This window comes from Rousettus aegyptiacus, unplaced genomic scaffold (assembly GCF_014176215.1).
Source record: "Rousettus aegyptiacus isolate mRouAeg1 unplaced genomic scaffold, mRouAeg1.p scaffold_m13_p_2, whole genome shotgun sequence".
Classification (NCBI taxonomy): Eukaryota; Metazoa; Chordata; class Mammalia; order Chiroptera; family Pteropodidae; genus Rousettus; species Rousettus aegyptiacus.
Genome location: NW_023416295.1, coordinates 143,228,470 through 143,247,840, shown reverse-complemented (window position 1 = coordinate 143,247,840; position 19,371 = coordinate 143,228,470). Strand labels below are relative to the sequence as shown.

The window sequence follows — 19,371 nt, the reverse complement described above, 5'->3', positions numbered from 1 at the left end:
AAAAAATTTTTAACAATGAACAAGTCTTAAATTCATGTTTCATCCCCTCTTATGTTTCAAGTTGGAAAAAAAAAAGTAATAACATAGATTATTGATGATACTCCAAATGTGTTGATCTGCCAAATTGTAATCAAATTATATCTGGAGTGTAGTTTTAAAACCACTGCTAAAACAAGATATTTAACTATATATTTAACTAAAATAAATTATTTCTCTTGTCCAAATATGTTTCCTTCATCAATGAACACAAAATAAAATCAAGAAAATTCTGGATTATATAACTAATGCAACATTTTCTTTGTATCATCATCACTGCTAGAGAAAAAAACAACTTGCTTTTCAAATTATAGCAAATCTAGAAAAATAAGCCATTGATATTAAAATGTGTGATATGATTCGACTCTTACTAATAAATAGGTTAGGTGATCTCCTTATGACTTTATCATTAAAAAACTAATATTAATTTTTAAAATATCTAGCACATACCAGAATAGCTTCCAAATATTTACACAGGTATAACATCATTCACGCTCCTGCAGGACCACTGATGAACAGAAGTAGTATTTAATATTCCCAATTTAAAGATGGGAAACTGAATTTAGAGATTATATGATTTGTCTGAATTCTCAGATCCTCTTCATGGTGGAATAGAATTCAAACCTAAGCAAGCAAACACCTCTTTCCAAAATCCACATTGCCTTTAAAAACTCATTATCTAACACAAATTTCTTTAATGGTTTAACTTCAACCTTAAAACTAAATATGATTTCTAGATAGTCATAATCTAAATTTTTTCAACAGTTCGAGATGGGTCAGAGTTTTAAATATTAAAGATAGGAGTTAAAAAATAAGTTAAAGACACTGACTCTTAAGAGTTAGAAAAATCTACTGTTCCTTTTCTAAAAGGTTATATAAAGATCACATTTCAAATGTTACATATTAATTAGGAATTATAATACACATCTAGGTCTGGCACAAAATATATTTATTTTACTTGGGGAACTTTTAGCTAAAAGCATTTTAGCAACAAATTTTCTAATTTTTGAGAACTATATTAATGACTTTTCAACTTAAAAATTTGTATTTTAAATCTTGTTTATATTGCACTCTGCTTTGTAGATATTTCCATCATTATAACTAATTCTTGTACATTACATACACATAAGACACCACGATTACTCTATAAAGTAGATAATCTTACACGTGTGTAAACGAAGGCCATCTAAACTAAAAGCAAATACATTCACAATCGAATTTACTGTGAGAAATAGAAATTCAAATACATACACTTTCATAGGTGAGATTCACTTATCAGAGCACATTCATTCACCTATTTATGAAAAAAAAACTCATTTTGATAGTTCATTTCATAAACTCCCCCTCCTTTTTTTATTTTGTAGCAACATTACTGAAGTATCATTTAAGTACAGTAAACTGGTGCCTTCCCTTTCTGACCCCTCACCATGACCCCCACCCTGGATTTCCTCAGAATCCTTTTGTTCAGCAGCTGACCCCATAGAAAAATTTAGACCAGACCGGACTACTGAGGCATGTAAAGGTACTCTTCTTTTCATCAGTAAATACACTCCACCTAAAACAGTGCTAGTATAAAGCCCTGAAGTCATAACCTAAAAAGAGAATAGTCTATGGAAGTACTAAAAATAACTAAGGGATTCACATTTTAAAACATGATTGTAAAGACACAGGACATGTGGCTTCATGACAGCTCAGGGTTATTCGTATTTGGCTGCGGTGCACACGTCTTCGCCTTTCCAGCATCCAGTGCTTCCCTTCTTTAGGGCAACAGAGCACTGACAGAGGATGAAGAAGGGCTCCTCTTCTCCCACTCGAAGCATGATGACGTCACCTCTGTAATCAGAGCATCTCATACCTCGGCCACAGTGTCTAAAGATGAGACCTCTATCCTAGTCATTTCAACAGTGATGACTGCAGTAGTACTTCTAGAGTTTGAGGAAATGAGGCACTCTCTTTTCAACTCCGGTTCTACGAGGATAGGGTACAGTAAGGCCAAAGCTGATAGTAGTCATGCTGCCACCAGCGGCAGAAGGCCTGGCTGAGGATGGGACGCATACCGATGATAAAACAGAATCGAGGGGAGAGAGTCTCTAACAATGTTATGCCTGGACTTTTCGGTTTCCTTGATAGCAAAGCTCTCTTCTTTGCTGACAATTGTCCCAATTGTGTTTTCTATTTCTTTCAACCAAAAAAAATCCCAATTAATAAACAGTCTTCAGATTCATTAGTTCTCTGTCATAACAAGGAATGTGGCACTTGTCAAGCTTTCATTCAGTTACTCCAATGTGACTAGAAACAGCAAACTGACATAAGCTGTGCTATAAGGAATTTATGTTAGCCGAAAGGAAATATCTTCTCATACAGAAATTTTGAAATAAGAGTTTGCAAAGTACTTTTTGATTTTATTATTAGTCTCAATTATATGGTATATTGGTTAGACCTTTATATGGTTTATAAACGATCCCCCTAATTGCTTTCTCTCCTCTGGCTCTACATCTAGGCATTACATTAATGCTAACTGCATTCCCTATGCCGTGCTCTCCATCCCCGTGACCATCTATCAACTATTAATTTGTACTTCTATAACCCTTCATCCCTTTCTTTCAGCCCCCAAACCCCCATCCCATCTGGCCATCACCGGATTTTCCTCTATATTTGTGAGCCTGTTTTTGATTAGTTTGTTCTTTTTGTTCCTTAGGTTCCACACACTAAGTGAAATCATATGGTATTTATCTCTCTGTCTGACTTATTTCACTCAGCATAGTAACCTCTAGGTCCATTCATGTCATTGCGAATGGTAGGATTTCATTTTTTTTAATGGCTGAGTAATATTCCATTGTATATACGAACCATAACTTATTTATGCAGTTATCTGTTGCTTGCATATCTTGGCTATTATAATTCGTGCTGCCATGAACATAGGGATGCACAGATCTTTACAAATTATTGTTTAGGTTTTCTTTGGATAAACACCCAGAAGTGCGATTGCTGGGTCAAAAGGAAGATCTATTTTCAAGTTTTTGAGGAACCTCCAGACTGTTTTCCATAGCAGCTATACCAATCTGCAATCTCCCCAACAGTGTATGAGGGTTCCCTTTTCTCCACATGCTCGCCAACCCTTGTTGTTCTTTGATTTCTTGATGACAGCCATTCCGACAGTTGTGAGGTGGTATCTCACTGTGATTTTAATTTGCATTTCTCTGATGATTAGTGACCTTGAACATCTTTTCATATGTCTATTGGCCATCTGTATTTCCTCTTTGGAGAAATATCTGTTTAGGTCTTCTGCCCATTTTTTTAATTGGATTGTTTTTTTGTTGTTGACTACAAAGAACTTTTTTAAAAGTGCTGTTAGTGCTTTAATTTTCAAGGGTTCTTCAATAGTTTATATATATAATACACACATTCACACACACACACACACATGCATATATACTCCAAGGTTCCAGTAAATAGTAAAATCTCCTTTTATAGCATAACTAAAAGAAGATTAGAGTCTAAATAATTTTTTTTTCATTAGGTATATCTAAGAGGAACGAGCAAGATACATTCTCTATGCCTTTTGGATCCCTTGATCAGTCAGTTTAAAATATTACAAGGCTGTCCTATACAAATTTGCTTATTTGTAAACTGATTAGTTATCCACATTAGATAAATATTTTTACTAATCCCCCTAAGAGTAACAGTTCAACTGGAATTCTTGGCCAATAGGAAAATTCACAGAAAGGACAATAGCACCAGCTGGCTGCCCAGTGGAAATTTGTGAAAAACCTCTATTCTAATGGCACCAAAGCAAACATTTGTTTTGTCTCAATAAATAAAACAAAATTGTTTTCCTTTACCTCTATATTCTAGTAGGAAAGAAATGTTAACAACTGAACACATTGGCTTGAAAATGTAGCAAGACTTGAAAATTCTAGTCAAGGAAGGTATTGTATGCATATGCCAAACAATTCTAAGCTTATTATTAATGTTGATACAGCTCAGGTGTTTGCATTACATCAAAGGAAAGCATGCATCAAATCACTAATAAAAGATAAATATAAGTTCCTGCAATTTGGAAACATGCATTATCAAAGTAAGGAAGGGGGAGAAAGACCTAACCAAAATAAATAATCAATAAGGCAGTATGCCTTTTTGAGCAGCCTAATAAACAAATACCAGCTTAAAAACTGGTTTACTGCAAAATTTTATAAGCATAATACAGTAGAATTTTTAACATCAATGCAATATGATATCAGCCAAGCTTCCAAAGACACTCATGCTGATTTTTCAGATATAATAGTATTAGTAGTAGTAGTAGTAGTAAGAGTAATAATAATAATAATAATAATAATAGTTTCCACCTATTTAAACTTAAGTACCTAATGCTAAGGGCCTGGTACTTACTAAGTGTTTTACATATGTCAATTGCCATTAATCATTCTAGTAATACTATAAGCAATAATCCCACTTAATAGATAAGGAAATTGAAGCTCTCAGTACTAATTTCCAAAGATCAAACAATAAGAGTGAAACTATAACTGAAATCAAGTTTGTCTGAATCAAAATCCCATCCTCTTAAACCATGGTGCTAAAGTGTTATTCATTCGTTCAACATATTTCTTGAGTCCTCCTATGTGACAGATACTCTGCAATGCATTAGGGACATAGCTGTGAACAACATAGTCGCTAATCTTGCAGAGTTTAAAGACCAGTGGGAGAAACAAACATAATCCAATAATCATAGAAATAGAAATAAAATTAAAACCACAACTGTGATAAAATCTTTGAAAGTAAAAAAATACAGTGCTGTATGAGCACATATAAAGCCAAAGGAACTCACAGTCTGGGAGACCAGGAAAAGTTCACTGAAGGTGAGTCACAGAGATGAAATCTGAATAATAAATTGGTGTTATTTAAGTGAAAGGCATGGAGGTCAAGAGGGGAAACCTACCAGACAGAGGAAAAAGTATGTGAAAAGGTCCTGTGGTAAGAGGGAGCTCAGAAAGGTTGTGTAATGAAAAAGAAAAAAAAAAAAAAAAAAAGAAAGAAAAGAAAAACAGGCATTGTGCCTGAAGCAGAGAGCAGGAGGAAGGGAACATGGTACAAGATGAGGCTTGTATCTCAGAACTCTGGAAAGCAGGAAGTTATGCTGGGCTTAAAGACATTTTATCCAAATGTAAGCAAATGAAAGAGAAACTTCTTTCAAGTCTATATGTTCCATTTTTAAAAGTAATGAAGCCTGAAAAGTAACAATGAATATCTTAATCCCTAAATCATTTTTAGATCTAAAGTGAAACACTAAACAAAGACATTGCCCCATGGTTGATTCTGATGAAAGCTACTTTTTATCCCCACTACAGCCTCTTGATTCAAGCTGCCTTCATGTATTACCTTGATTCCTTCCATGCATACCATTTGCAGCCTTCTTCTAAATTCTTTCTCTTTACCACTGTCTGATCTTCCCAGAGCAAAACCTATTTTATTCTCCAGCTTAAAAATCCTTCAATGAGTTCACATTGCTTAATGGGGAATATATGATCTGGCTCTTGTCTGCTCACATCTAGTTTTATCTTCTGTTAGATTACAGTAGAGCCAGGATTTGAGGATATCCAAAGAGCCAGTTCATTTCTTGACGCTCTATTATTCTTAATGTATTGGCCTCATCAGCATAGTTCAAGATGGCTTCTGCCCTGCCCTTATTACAAATAGCTGAATGGGATGAGTATGGATTAGAGGAAAGAGGGCAGTAAAAGCTTCCTTTGAAGGTCAAAACACAAAGTAGTCTGTGGCTACAGTTGGCTGCAAGGGAGGCTGGGAAATGTGGTCTTTATTCTGGGCACTCCTAAACTCAAGTAGTTCTGTTGGTAGGAAAGAAGGAAAAAATGAATTAGAAGAAATGACTCGTAGTCTCTGAGATATTGAAATTAATATGCATTTTTCTAAATAAATTAGGATTCAAACTAAATGATACGGCTGATATTCCTTAGTTTATTATATTAATCGCAACTTCTTTATTGAACAACTATACAGTATAAATGTTGATCTACTCTAGAAAATGTTTATAGTATAATTTTAGGGGTATCTATTGCCAAACTAATTGCTGTCTCTTAAAATTTCTACATGACAATTTCCCTCAACAATTTTTTATTCAGATTCTCCAATAATTAACAAAGTGTTTTTGTACTTGCAATTTAATGATATTTTTAAAGACTGAGTGATTCTCTATCAGCTAAAACTTTGGAAATAAGCACTTGGTTTCACCCTAAGAGGTAACAGTGACTTCATTTGTACTGATCAGGAAAGAAGGCTCATTTTTCACATAGATTTAGAACTGGAATTCATCTATTAAATTACGTCCTGCCAGGTAAATAGGGAAGAAAGGTAAATAAAGGCCCTTTTCTCATATGTTATCAATCCTAGAAATGGATTTAGTAAAGTTTTAAATAACCAACACCTTCATTGACAATGAGTCTTGATTTGACTTGAAATGTCACAATATTTACCATTCCTAGCCACAAGTACAGAAACCTGAATACAACAAAATTCCTTTCTTTACCTTCCCTGCTTAACAAACCACAACTGAAATTGCCCTCTCTGAAAGCATGGTTGAAGCCAAAAATCTACTTTAAATGCAAATGTTTAAGTAGTTATGTCCCTGATATTAGCAATGACCTTGAATATTTTACTAAACACAAGTAACTAGTCTTTAAATCATTAACTTACTTTGAATTTCAAATGTAACTGCATTTGGTGATTTGGGTAATAGATTTTTTTAAGTTACTGTCTCTACTTGGTATAATATACTTCAACTGGATTGATTTGGATGTTACAGAAATGAAACAAAACTCTGATAATATTTGTTTTCTTTCATCTCAAAATTACTTTCCTAAAGATATTACATTTTAAAACATCTATCATAGAGGATTATAGTATGTTAGAACTAAAGGAAATAGAATGAGGTTGTTTTAAAATATTTTAAATTATTTTGTAATTTGTACATATCTATATTTTTCACTTTATTTCTCTGTACAATATACGAATATACTCTCAAAGAAGTTCTCATTTGTACATTGCTACCAATGAGGATTCCAAGAAGACTGAATAACAATACTGGTAAATTAAAAGTTTTAAAAGAGAAGAGCCAAGCATGTATCTTTTGGAATGAGCTTGAGTCAAAACACATTATAACAGACTTAGTCAATAGACAGAATACAATTAATGAAGAGCAAAAATATTGGCCATTTGTTCTCCTCGACCTGTATTTTCATGCCTATCCTTTTCGAGACACATTCCTAATTTTCAAAAAGAAAAATTACAACTTGTCATATGCCCACTTACATATTTCTTAAGTTCTATAAATTTCTCAACTACTCTCTTGTTTCATATTTGCAAATTATTTCCAACTAAACTTTTCCGCTAATAGCAGTTATAGCACAAAATGTTTTCCTGGATCCACCAAGAAGAAGAGATGATCTCAACTAAAAAATGGTCTCACAAAATGCTTACAAATTCACTCTCAGACGTAAAAACAAAGCTAAACTTTCACAAATATCAACTTTTCCTTAATGTGGCTATAATGTGTAAACCATTAAATAAAGCTGTAGAGTTACTTTTTCCAGACTGTAAGTTTTATCAGATGTTGGGCTGGGCAGGTGCAGAGATATAACCCGAGAGATTATCTAAGTACCTATTATAGCAAGATTAGATGGCATCATAAATCCAGTGATAACTTTCATCCATTTTAATTATATGGAGCCTCAAAACATTTAATAAGTACAAACAATTACATTGACTTTTTTCCAGAAAGGAACTGATGTTAACAGCTACTTAGAGATTTGAGAATATGTATATCCTAATTCAACAAATATTCATTCAATAAATATTTATGAAGCCAAGCCCTTGACATACTCAGTGACAAAAGAAAGATCCCTTCCTTCAAAGAGGTTACATTCTACCCAGGGTAGACAGATGACAAATACTGGTACAATAAACAGTAAAACATATTGTACGTAATAAAATAATGTGAAAAAAACGTAAAGCAAGATAAGTAGAACAGGCAGGGAATGCTGAGGCAAAATGTTAAATATGTCACCATATGATCCAGGAATTCCACTGTTAAGTATATACCCAAAAGAATTATGCACATATATTCACATGGAAACTTATACACAAATATTTATATAACAGCATTTTTAATAAAAGTAGAAAGAATCCAAATGCCCATCAACTGATGAATAGATAAACACCATGTGCTGAATCCTTACAATAGAATATTATTTAGCTATAAGAAGGAATGGAGTACTGAAACATGCTTCAACATGGATGAAATCTTGAAAACATTAGGTTAATAAAATTAAGCCAGACACAATAGAACAAATATTATATGACTCTACTTATATAAGGCACCTAGAATAGGTAAATTCATAGACAGAAAGTGGACCAGGAGTTGTGAAGGGGATGGGGGGCAGGGGAGACAGATGAGGAGTTATCGTCAAAGGGTTTCTATTTAGGATGAAGGAAAAGTTCTGGAAATGGATAGAGGTGACAGTGGCCCATATTGTTAATACACTTAATGGCACTGAGTTTCACACTTAAAAATGATTAAGATAGTAAATTTTATGTTATGTGTATTTTATCACAATTTATTTTAAAAGGCACTAGGAAGTTACTGTTAAATTATCTACTACTTGATGACATCTGAGCTCATGCCCAAGTCCTTTTTGCTGTCCTTCCCCATACCACACTCCCCCAGGAGGAGGCAGAGCCAAGTAGGACCAAATTCTATCACTCTTTATTGTGAAATTTAAGAATGTCAAAGACATACAGTATACAAATTGCTATATCTGAGTCATGTAAATGGCAGGGCCCAGGGAGAAAGAAGGTTCTGCTTTTGAAACTCTCACAGCAGCTGTGAGTTTCTGCCTTTCTTAATGCTCAGTTGTTGAGCTCATTATTTAATTTTTTGGAGTTCCTCCAGTATCCTTGTAATAAATTTCTTTCTCTGCCAAAGTTATCCAAAGATGATTTCTGCTCCTTATAAACAAAGGAAATTTACTTCTAATATAATATAATCTTTCAATTCTTAAGCTTTATCCATGAGGTAAAGTGATATATAAGTATCCTTTGCTTTCCGAATCCGTTGGGCTTTTGAGATCAGATACTAAGAATTAGGATAGCATGGGATAGCTATAGATTGTTTTTAGAGCATTCTGGGACAATTCAATACAAGGCTTGCAAATAATTTAACTAAACATGAGTTGGAACATAAGTTGGAAAGCATGTTATTCTCTTAAAATTTTACAAATAATACTCTTTGATTTGCCACTAGAAAACTTAATCAACAACTTTTTAATACAGTTTTGTTGTTTTTCATTGTTTTTTTGTTTGTTTGTTTGTTTGGGGGGCCTTTTATGTTTAGCTCTGATTATCCATATAATTTCTTACATAATTTAAAGAATCCTCTTTTCAGTAGGAGATAATATGTGGAGAGCAACAGCGTCTGCCCTTAGTGAGTGTTTCATAATTAGTCATTACCACAAGGTCTTGGAGAGTTAAACATCTAGGAATGACTTAATTGAAAGCTCTAGAACTGTATGGGGAAATGTTTGAATAACTAATATATTATAAAAGTCCATCATTTTATAATTTTCCACAGGTTTTTATTATATTTTAACAGTGGCTCAAACATCTTAGTAATAGAACCTCAATAAAACAAGTTTAAATTCTAAGAATTTAGATATGATTATAGATTCTTTGCTCACTTCCTAAGTCTTTCCTTGCATTCACGGGAATCCACCTATGGCCTTTATCACCTGTTAAAATGCCAAAAGGTTATAGTGGACTCTGTACATACCAGAAAGGTATTCTGTATCATGTGGGTGGGAGATAGAGAGAGAGAAAAGGAGGGAGGTATTTCAGGAGGGAGAAGGAGATAGAGAGAGAGAGATGAACAGTCATAGGAACTATGAAGCAAAAACATTTAGAATTATTTTAGGTGAAAAATTGTCCTTACTCTCAAAACTTCTAGAGATCTATAAAACTTTAAATTAATTATTAATGAAGAAAAACTATGAAACGTTGGGGATGGGGAGAAACAAGAGGGAAAGAAGTAAAAATAGAATATCCAAAGGAGTTAGAAACACTGCATAAATTCTCCCAAATAGTTGCCAAATTTCTTCTTTACTGGGCTTTATACTCCTGTTCTCATTATCTCAGGTCTCAGTAAATTCAGCATACATGACAAAGATTGGAGGTAGTCCAAATAAACTCAGAGGGTCTGAATCTAATTTAAGGTTCTCGCATTTGGTAAGTAAGCATAAAATGTGTTCTTAGATTATGTCTTCTGTTTTTGCATATCCCAATAATAACAAATACTTAGTTTTATTTTTTTGGAACTATTAGAATGGAGAATAAAAGTTCACCAATTTTTTTTCAATGAAAGAAAAAAGTACCAAAAATATGTGGTCAAATTATTGGTATAGAATTGAGACACACAGCCATCTTAATGATTCTTCAAAATTCAACTCAAATACCACCTCCTCCTTGAATTCCTCCCCAGGTCATAACAATCTGAGAGAAAGAATCCTCTTTTGGCTCCCTATGATGCAGTCTTCAATCATCATTATGGTATTTGAAAAAAAATTGCTTTATGTTGTGGTTATTCAATACTGGTCTTATCTCCATTACTAAATAACTACTACATTGATTTCACAATTATTTATTAAACATCTACTATGTACCAAAAATTCTGTGAGGTGTTGAGCATACAAGGATTCAAAAGACAGAGGTTCCTTATCTTGTGGCATTTACAATACTAAGAGCAAAGGTGTCAAATGCCTTTATGTCTCCCACAGATGCTAGCCAAGTGTCATACTACAAATTCTCAAATAAAGTTTGACTTTTTGAGATAATAATAAAATATAGCTTAATATCTGGTATTTCTTCATACTGTATCCCGGCACATATTTGTTGAGTAAATTAAATATTTATTGAGTAAATTAATGATTCAGTCTGCAGCATGCTCCAGTAAAAACCGCATCACGAGAAACATCACATGGATTTGATTTATGGTGTGAGTACATTTTCAATTTTAAGATTGAATTTTTTCTGAATAACCTGATCATTCAACTTATTCTTAATTAAAGGCTGGAGATCTGTGGGTGTTTGTTAGTATAAACTATAAAAAGGCTATTGTTAACCAATTATTGATTTGAATTTTGAGAGAGCTCCTACTTCAAAGATATTCAATAAAAAACACAATCACTTGATTCAATCACACACACACACTCACTCACAAAGTAATGCCTATGGAAACTAACTCGGACAATAAAAGTATCATAGTGAGTACTAAGATCAGTAAAATGGACAAGTCAGCCATGCTAAAGTATATATTTCTTACACATATAAACAGACTTCTAAAATTAAACAGAGTATATATATGCTGCATACATTAAATCAATCATTCATAATTGCTCAGCATTGCTGACAAGACAAACATTTTCCATAATACATTTTAAAAGACCAATAATAACCAGGAACGAAATTTTTTTATAGTAAATGTATGACCATCTATTTAAGTAACATGCAATTTCCTAGTTTGTGGTTTTCCTCCACTGACCATGACCAAAAAAATGCTTTATTTATGCTTTTTAAAATAAATATTGTTGATTAACAGTAATAAGAAATTGAAGAATCCTTAAAAACATTATTTTCATTTTAGTTAACTTTCCTGAATACAAAAGTAATAGATGTCTAATTAATGAAACATACATAGAATCTGAAAATTATATGCAGTGTAAAAAGTAAAATCACCCATCTATTCACCATGCAGTGTCAACACTGTTAATATGGTGTTCTATTTTCTTTCACTATTTTCCATATATCTTATTTTACATATTTTTAATTAGAATTATGATTTCTTAAAGTCATATATTGAAAACTTTCCCCCCTAAATCTGTATGGGAGTAGAAAGATAACTATAAAAAAAGGCATCAACACATTTGAAAGGCACAGTTTTATACATTAAATAAATGAATAAATAAGTGAATGGTCATTAAAGTTTCACTACTATAATTATAATTTAGTGTGAATATCCATCACCGAATCTAATGTAAAAACAAAAAAAAAGGAAAATTTATTCTGGTGTTATTACGCTCTAAATTTGTCATAAAATTCCACTGTTATTTCTTTTTCTATTTTTAAATTTGAAGCCATCCCCTGTGCCTAAAATTTAAATTTTAAAGTTTGTATCTATAATATTCTGTCTATTATCTGTAATAGTGATCCACATACTATCTGTACAAGAACAGTTCCTAAGGGAAAATGTGATTACCGAAACCTCTACTCATTAAAAAAAAAAAGTTTCTGTTAAATTTAGAATGAGGCCAAGCAGTTGTCTCTGAACTCTACTCTACCAAAGACAAGCATTAGAGGCACTGAGGAGGGATGGTTGTTTACCTGACTGAGTTATCCAACAGAGGGTCTAGAAGCTGCAGTGTTATTTATGGAATTACTTCTAAGTTTAAAAAAGTCATCCTTTCTGTTTAAAATAGACTTTATGTTCACCACTTCAGAAACTGTCTTTGCACTAAAATTAAGCTGATTTCAAGTTCCATAACATGACACTACTAACCCTTAGACTTTTCAAACAACTCAATATTCTCCACTAAATATATATGCAAATGTCCAATGGATTTTTAGATATTTTTATTATAATGACATGTCTTAGTCAAAACAAAGCTAAGTTCAAATACCTAGCTATAGCCAGAAATTATGGTTGTTACTTGGAAGGATTCTACTTGAAAGATATAGATAACTAACAAATTATGTAAAAACAAAAGCTGACTGTAACCATTCTTTGCTTCATCTATGACTCTTTATTGATCGAACTGTCCTATTAAGAGAAAGATTTTTAAAACTATAATAAGAACAGCATCATTAAGTAAAAAGAAAAGATAATAATAAATCCACAAACATTTAAATATCAAAAAGTTTAAGCAGAAAAAAGATCAGGAAGGGAAATTCAAGGGATAATAATTTGGAACAATAAAATGTTAGCATTTACACACTTTTGTTCATCTGAAGAATTAAGTCAGGATTATAAACCATGTAACCCACCCTCCATCACCATACTTGATGTCCCTCATTGAACATGGAAACAAAGAAATTGAGAAGGTCACTGAATTGGCCAAAATCAAGCAGGAGGTATAAAAAAGGGCCCCAAACTTTTGTCACTCTGGCTAAGACACTACAGTCATGAGCCACTTAACAATAAGGATACAGTTAGAATCGTGCAATTAAGTGATCCTGTCATCGTATGAGCATCATAGAGTGTACTTATACAAACCTAGATAAAATAGCCTACTACTATACAGTAGGTTTGTTCACACCAGCATCACCACAAACATGAGTAATGTGTGACGTTGAATTGTTACCATGGTTAAGAGGTCACTAGGTGATAGGGATTTCGACTCCATTATAATCTTATGGGACCACCATCGTATATGCAGTCATTGAACGAAGGCTCATGTGACTATTATGATGCTTTGCAGTCACTGCATCAATACATGATCACCTGACAGTTTTCTGAGACCTTAATTAGAGGGTGTTGATCCTTGGTAGATCCTGAGAAGAAGCCTCAAGGCAAAGGCAGCAATCACTTAAACAATACGTAGATAGACACGCACACATGCAAATACATATATGCACACTTGTCATTTACCAACCTCTCAAATACACAGAGAATAGACAATGAAGGAATTATATACCTTTTCCTTATTCTACTATTCCACCCATTCTGGAAATTCTGCTCTCTCCCACTGTGTAGTACCTGACCAGTGATCAAGTTGATATACTCAGAAGTATGAAATGTAGATGTGGCAAGGAGCGGGGAAATAAATCTCAGTATAAAGAAAATGGAGGTAGCGGGAAGGAACAATTAACACTGCATTTGAAATTATAAGGTATATTCCAAAACTTCCTCCTTACCTTATAAAAGAAAAATGAAAACTAGAACCCAAAAATGTACCAGTAGCAAATAATTCATTTATTTAAAATATACTCACCATCTTCATTCAATAAGATTTAAAAGTTTTTCTTAAGTGAATATAACTATGCCCTAAATAGATATTTAGATGAAAAAATTAAGTTAGAAAATATAAAGCAATCCCCTTTTGTACCTACACAAACGCTACTTCAGTTAGCAACAATTCAAGATTCAGAAACATCAGGGAAAATACTCATTAAAGAATAACTGAAGGAAAAAGCGAAAATGCAAATCTTTGTAACTAGGGCATTCTAATTTCTCATAGACTGAGAAATCAAACTTAAAAGCTACGTCACAGAACCTAAGAAAATCCTGCCACATTTAGTTTAAGGCCTCTAAAACAGGCCTGCTAAACTCTAATATAGTGAACTCAGTATTTTTCCAGCTGAAAATGTGTTACCTTACTGCAAAAATTCCCCAAAGCTAAATAATAACAATGCATATCCTCTCAAACTTATTTACACATTAAATATTAAAATCAAACAATTTATTTGCAAATAAATATCTATTACCTTAAAATTCTGTATAAACTCAGTTCTCATTAACAACTCTCTTAAATTGAATTTTGAAAACCATTGTGCTCTCAAAAGTGTCAAGAGCAAATAAGAATAAGAAACTTTAGGTCTAATTTTTGGCTTTTCTAATATTACAGTGGAACAAACTATTTTGGCTAAATAGATATAATGCTAATGTCTCCAATCCAGCTCCCAATTCACTTTAAAAATCCACAAACCTTTTGAAGAAATTTAAGGACCACAAAAACATAGGCATAATGTAGATTTTCTAGCAACTCACTAAAAAATTGGGCTCATTTGTCTCTTTCATTCATTTTTATAATACCCCAGGGAGGTGGGCATAGCATATACTCTCCTTCTTAGTCTCCAGAAAGACGAGCTGACATGAAAAGAGAATAAATGACATGAACAAGATCACTTTAGCACCTAAGAGCAAGGAAATTCCACTAGAATTATGCACTCTCTGATACAGAAAGTGTATAAATGACCTTACAACAATATAATGGAAAATAATAACTACGATGCTCCTTCGATTGCAAAATAAATACCTACCAATTGCCATCTAAGCTAATAAAGTAGGTGATGCTACTCTGCCTAGATAACGTTTCATGTGGCATGGACATGCCCCTGTGAGCTTTATAACTCCTAAAAATCTTGGGGTAATGTGGTTCCATAGGTTAAAGAAAAAGACTAATCAAAGCACTGAGCTTTCCAATAGCAACATTTCTAGAGATCCTACCTCACCTTAGAATCAGTTGCACAGAAGTCTTGTCATATTAATCTTAACAAGACTCGGTCTGTTAACAGAAAAATAATGTTATTGTTAACAAACACATTCTAAGGAAACTCAACATTCAAAACACCAGCAAGAAATATTGAATACAAATAAGAAATATTTATGCAAACATATGTGACAAAGGTCAAGCTTATTTTTTACTCAAATCTTAACGATTCCCGTATGTAACCAAAGAAACTCTCACTTGGCTGGGAATCTAGAGACATGGTTACAGTTCCAGCTTTGGCATTAACGTCCTCTGTTTCTTGAGTCATTCTCTTTATTTCTCTTCCCCTCAGTTTCTGTATCTCTAAAATGAGCAGGACAGACTCCACAACTGCTGAAGTTGTAGCTTCCTGATTTCCCATCTTAAGTCCTATATGTATATAGTTAACCATACATATAGTTTTGCTGAATAAGACATTACAGAAACATGACCTTTTATCTTGGCTTGATACTCTATTCCTAATCCTTTTTATTATCTTGCCACAAGTATATAACTATTGCTCACAGTTAACATTTTATATAAGTGCTTATTAAGTACCAGCTACTTTACATATATTAACTTACTCTTTCTCACCACAAGGCTCTGAGATAGAAACCATTATTATTCCTGTTTTTGAGACCTGAAGAAACTGAGATACAGAGTGATTATGTAATTTGCCCCAGGTCATAAGGTTCACAGGTGGACAAGCCAGGATTTAAGCCGGAGCGCTGGGCCCTGAAGCACCCACTGCTTAACTACCTCATTACACACTAAGAGAGAGTCTATGGAGGGGAGGGGCGAAACGAAGCAGAGTACATCAGAGAAATGCTGTTGGGGACCCAAAAACTGAACTTACAATATGAACTCTTTCAGAAACAAAAGGTAGTTCATGATTTACGAACCCAGCATAAGCACTTAACCACTTTTTTCCCCCTACGCTTCATTTTCACAAGTAAATAACATTGATCTTAAAGAGATTAAATCTACCTCCCTTTTTTCACCCACTTGGGGGGATGCACAAATAACAGAAACAATGGAAGTTATAGCGACTTCCACGCCTTCTGTTGGGTAGGCACCACTCCGTTATCACATAGCTGGAAGTCATGGTCCTGGGACACTGCATGTTAAGTCATGTACCCTAAAACCTAACAACAGAAAACAGTGACCAGCCATGGGCAGAAACAGCATTTCTATAGCCTTAATCCTCTAAGAAGTCTATGGTGCTGTGACCATGAAGTAACAACAACAAAAAAATACATGCACATCAAAATATATTGCAGTGTGCATTTAAACTGCGACGCAGTATTCTCAATCAAGACAGAGAAAATACTAATAATCAAGGAAGGCTCAGTTAACCATCTAGCACAATGTCTGTATGGATGTGTGTGTGTGTGTGTGTATACACACATACATACATACATACATATATATATATATCCCATTCACAAATCAATTTGAATGTCAAGAGCACTGCACTTGGCTGAATTCCAGGAGAGGTTCAGCATTTCAGTGGGCCAAGGCCCGGGAAGTGGAGAAAGCAGGTCTGAGTTCAAGCACCCAGGAGGCCAAGACCTCGCAGGGTCGGTGCGCTAAGGAGGCCCTTTAGGCTGCCCCGATCGCGGGGCGCGTCCAGGTTTGGCAAGGCCAAAAGGAAATTACTTCAGCGAAGAGAGCATGGGGAGCTGCTCCCGTAGGGCAAAGCCACACTCTGGCTCAACACTTCGCTTGAGTTTCATGTCCAAAGCCACGAACTTCCATCGCCTTCTCTTACAAACCCGGCTCAGAGACACAGAGGCTGAGAGCGGTAGCGAGAAAAGATGGGGAGAGGAGATGTGCTGTTTTAGCTTTAAGGGAAAACAAACATTGTAATCAAAACAACCCATGGAGAAGCCAGCGAAGACTTCTTCGCCGGGCCTGTCTCAGGGCTTTTGAATCACTTCCTCCTTTTCGGATGTGTCTCTGAGTTTCAGATTATGAAGTTGCTGAGAAAGTCTTGCCTCCCGGGGCAGCTTCCTGCGAGCGATCGAGCCGAGGGCACAGCGCTGTCCGCGGGCGCAGACGCTGCCCAGCGGCCGGGCCGCGCGCGGCGGGAGCGGGAGGACGCGGCGGCGCGTGGAGGGACGGGGATGGGCTCCGCGGAGACCGCGCGCCGGCGCTGCCCAGCCCGCCCCGGCTTACCCCAGGGTGCTGATGAAGCCGTTGACCGAGCCCTCCGCGTACAGGGACACGATGTCCCCTATGTAGAGGAAGCTGGACATTTTATCAGACATGCTGCTTCATGCTCCAAAGTAGACGTCCTTCCTCTGCGCCCTCGCCGCCCTCTCCCGCGAGCCGCCGCCGCAGAGGCGGAACGGAGCGCACGGCTGCAGCGCCAAGAGCGGCGGCGGAGGGCACGGCCCGAGCGGCCGGGTGTCGGGCTCGGTTCCGCCGCGCGCCGGGAGAGCCGGCCAGGAGCGACGCCGCAGCCGCAGACACCCCGCGACGTGCGCAGCCCGGGCACCCCAAGAGCCGCCGCCGCCGCCGCCGCCGCGGCAGGTTTCCTGTTCCTTTCAGAAGTTTTTCTCTCCAACACCTTCGCTCCTCCTCCTCCCACCTCCTCCTCGTCCCCTCCTTTCTCTGCGCCCCGCCGCAGCCGTCACCGCCACCGGGAGGGAGCTAGTGGCTGCAGAGCCCCTTGGTGCCCCCGGGGGAATTTTTGGACCAGGTGGCGGTGCCCATTGAGCGAAGGGGAGGAGAGGAGCCCGGGGCGGGAGGCCAATCGGGGAGCAGCGGCAGGGGGCGGAGCTGGGCCAGGGCGGGGCACTCGGGGGAGGCCCGGCCACCCGGGAAGCGGCGGCGGTGGCCGCTCCGACCGGTGCGCGAATGGTACGCGGGGAGGCGCTGGAGGGGCGCCGGGGGCCCGGAGCGGGGGAGGTTGGGCGGTATAGCTACCCAGGAGAGGCTAGACCTGGGGTGCGACAGTCCACGCCTAGGAAAGCGAAGGATGGCTGGGCCGAGACGCTTTCCCGGAGGCTGCAGGGGCCGGGGAGACAGAACTGGAGATGGGCGGGCGTAAAGGACGGGAGCGGTGGTGTGAATCAGCTATATGCCCGGAGGAACCAAAGAGGAGCCAGGGTGGAGTGGGTGGATATTTAGGGGTAGCTAATTTGGTAACTAAGGGAGAGGAAGGTGTTGAAGTAAAGGGAAAAAGTAGAAATAAAATATAAATACATAATAAAGAAAATAAGGGGCGGAAGAAGGGAGGGAGGAAGGAAGGGAGGGGGGACAGAAGGTAAGCAGGTTTCTATTTAGAGTATGTAGTTTTGGTTTTTGTCTCAAGTATGATGGCGTTAGTGAAACTTGACCTGTCAGCAGATGTCCAGGTGGAGGCCATCCTCCATGGCGGAAAGTATCACTTGACCAAGCTAGCAATTTTTGTAGCCAACTGTTGGCTGTGAACCTTCTCTTAGGCCTCCAAGGCTGCGCCTCCTGTTGTAAACTCCAAGCCCAAGTTTAACCTTCCAGCTCCCCAGAGACCACTGTCACTGTCTCACTAACAGTCTTCGTTTGTTTACTTTTAAAGCTGCTGACTCTTAAAGCTCCAGCTATCATAAATGAAACTGGTGGCTGGACACGTTTCCACACTTTCTCTGTTGTTTTTGTAGCCCTCATCTTAGAATATCATTTTAGAATCATTTTGCTCTGCCTTTCCACAAGACCCAGAGAGGGAAAGCTCTCTGGGCTGCAGTTATGACATTCTCCACCCAAAGAATTGTGACCTAAGCAATCCCCACAGAGCCAGGTTTGAAGAAAGGTAAAGAAACTCAAGTCTTGCAGAGGAGTGTGTGCCAAACTATGCAACTGACTAAAATTTAAATTTACAGTTCAAGAATGTCTCACAGGTCAAAAATGGTTTTGGTTGAGACAATCACATAATGAAATATGAAAGATGAATAAGCTTAATATTCAAATGTTTGCGTTTAGAAAGCCTGGAGGATATTAGAGAATAGTGTTAGACCCAGAATCCAGGAAATGTGGGTGCAAAGCCTGT

At 36.6% G+C, this 19,371-nt stretch overlaps 1 protein-coding gene across 3 annotated transcripts in view; it reads right to left on the bottom strand.

Annotated features, from left to right (window-relative positions):
• The window catches only part of ITPR2 (inositol 1,4,5-trisphosphate receptor type 2), a 405,483-nt gene extending 387,705 nt beyond the window's left edge, over window positions 1–17,778 (bottom strand). For 2 of the 3 annotated variants that reach the window (XR_004955694.1, XM_016119205.2), the window contains exon 1: window positions 17,520–17,777. Coding sequence is in view for 2 of the 3 variants with exons in the window: in XM_016119205.2 (XP_015974691.2) it covers window positions 17,520–17,611 (92 nt within the window). In the remaining variant the exon portion in view is untranslated. Of the gene's footprint in view, window positions 1–17,519 lie in introns of all 3 variants that reach the window. The other variant, XM_016119206.2, reaches the window with a different exon arrangement.
• Between the last annotated feature and the right edge of the window lie 1,593 nt (window positions 17,779–19,371).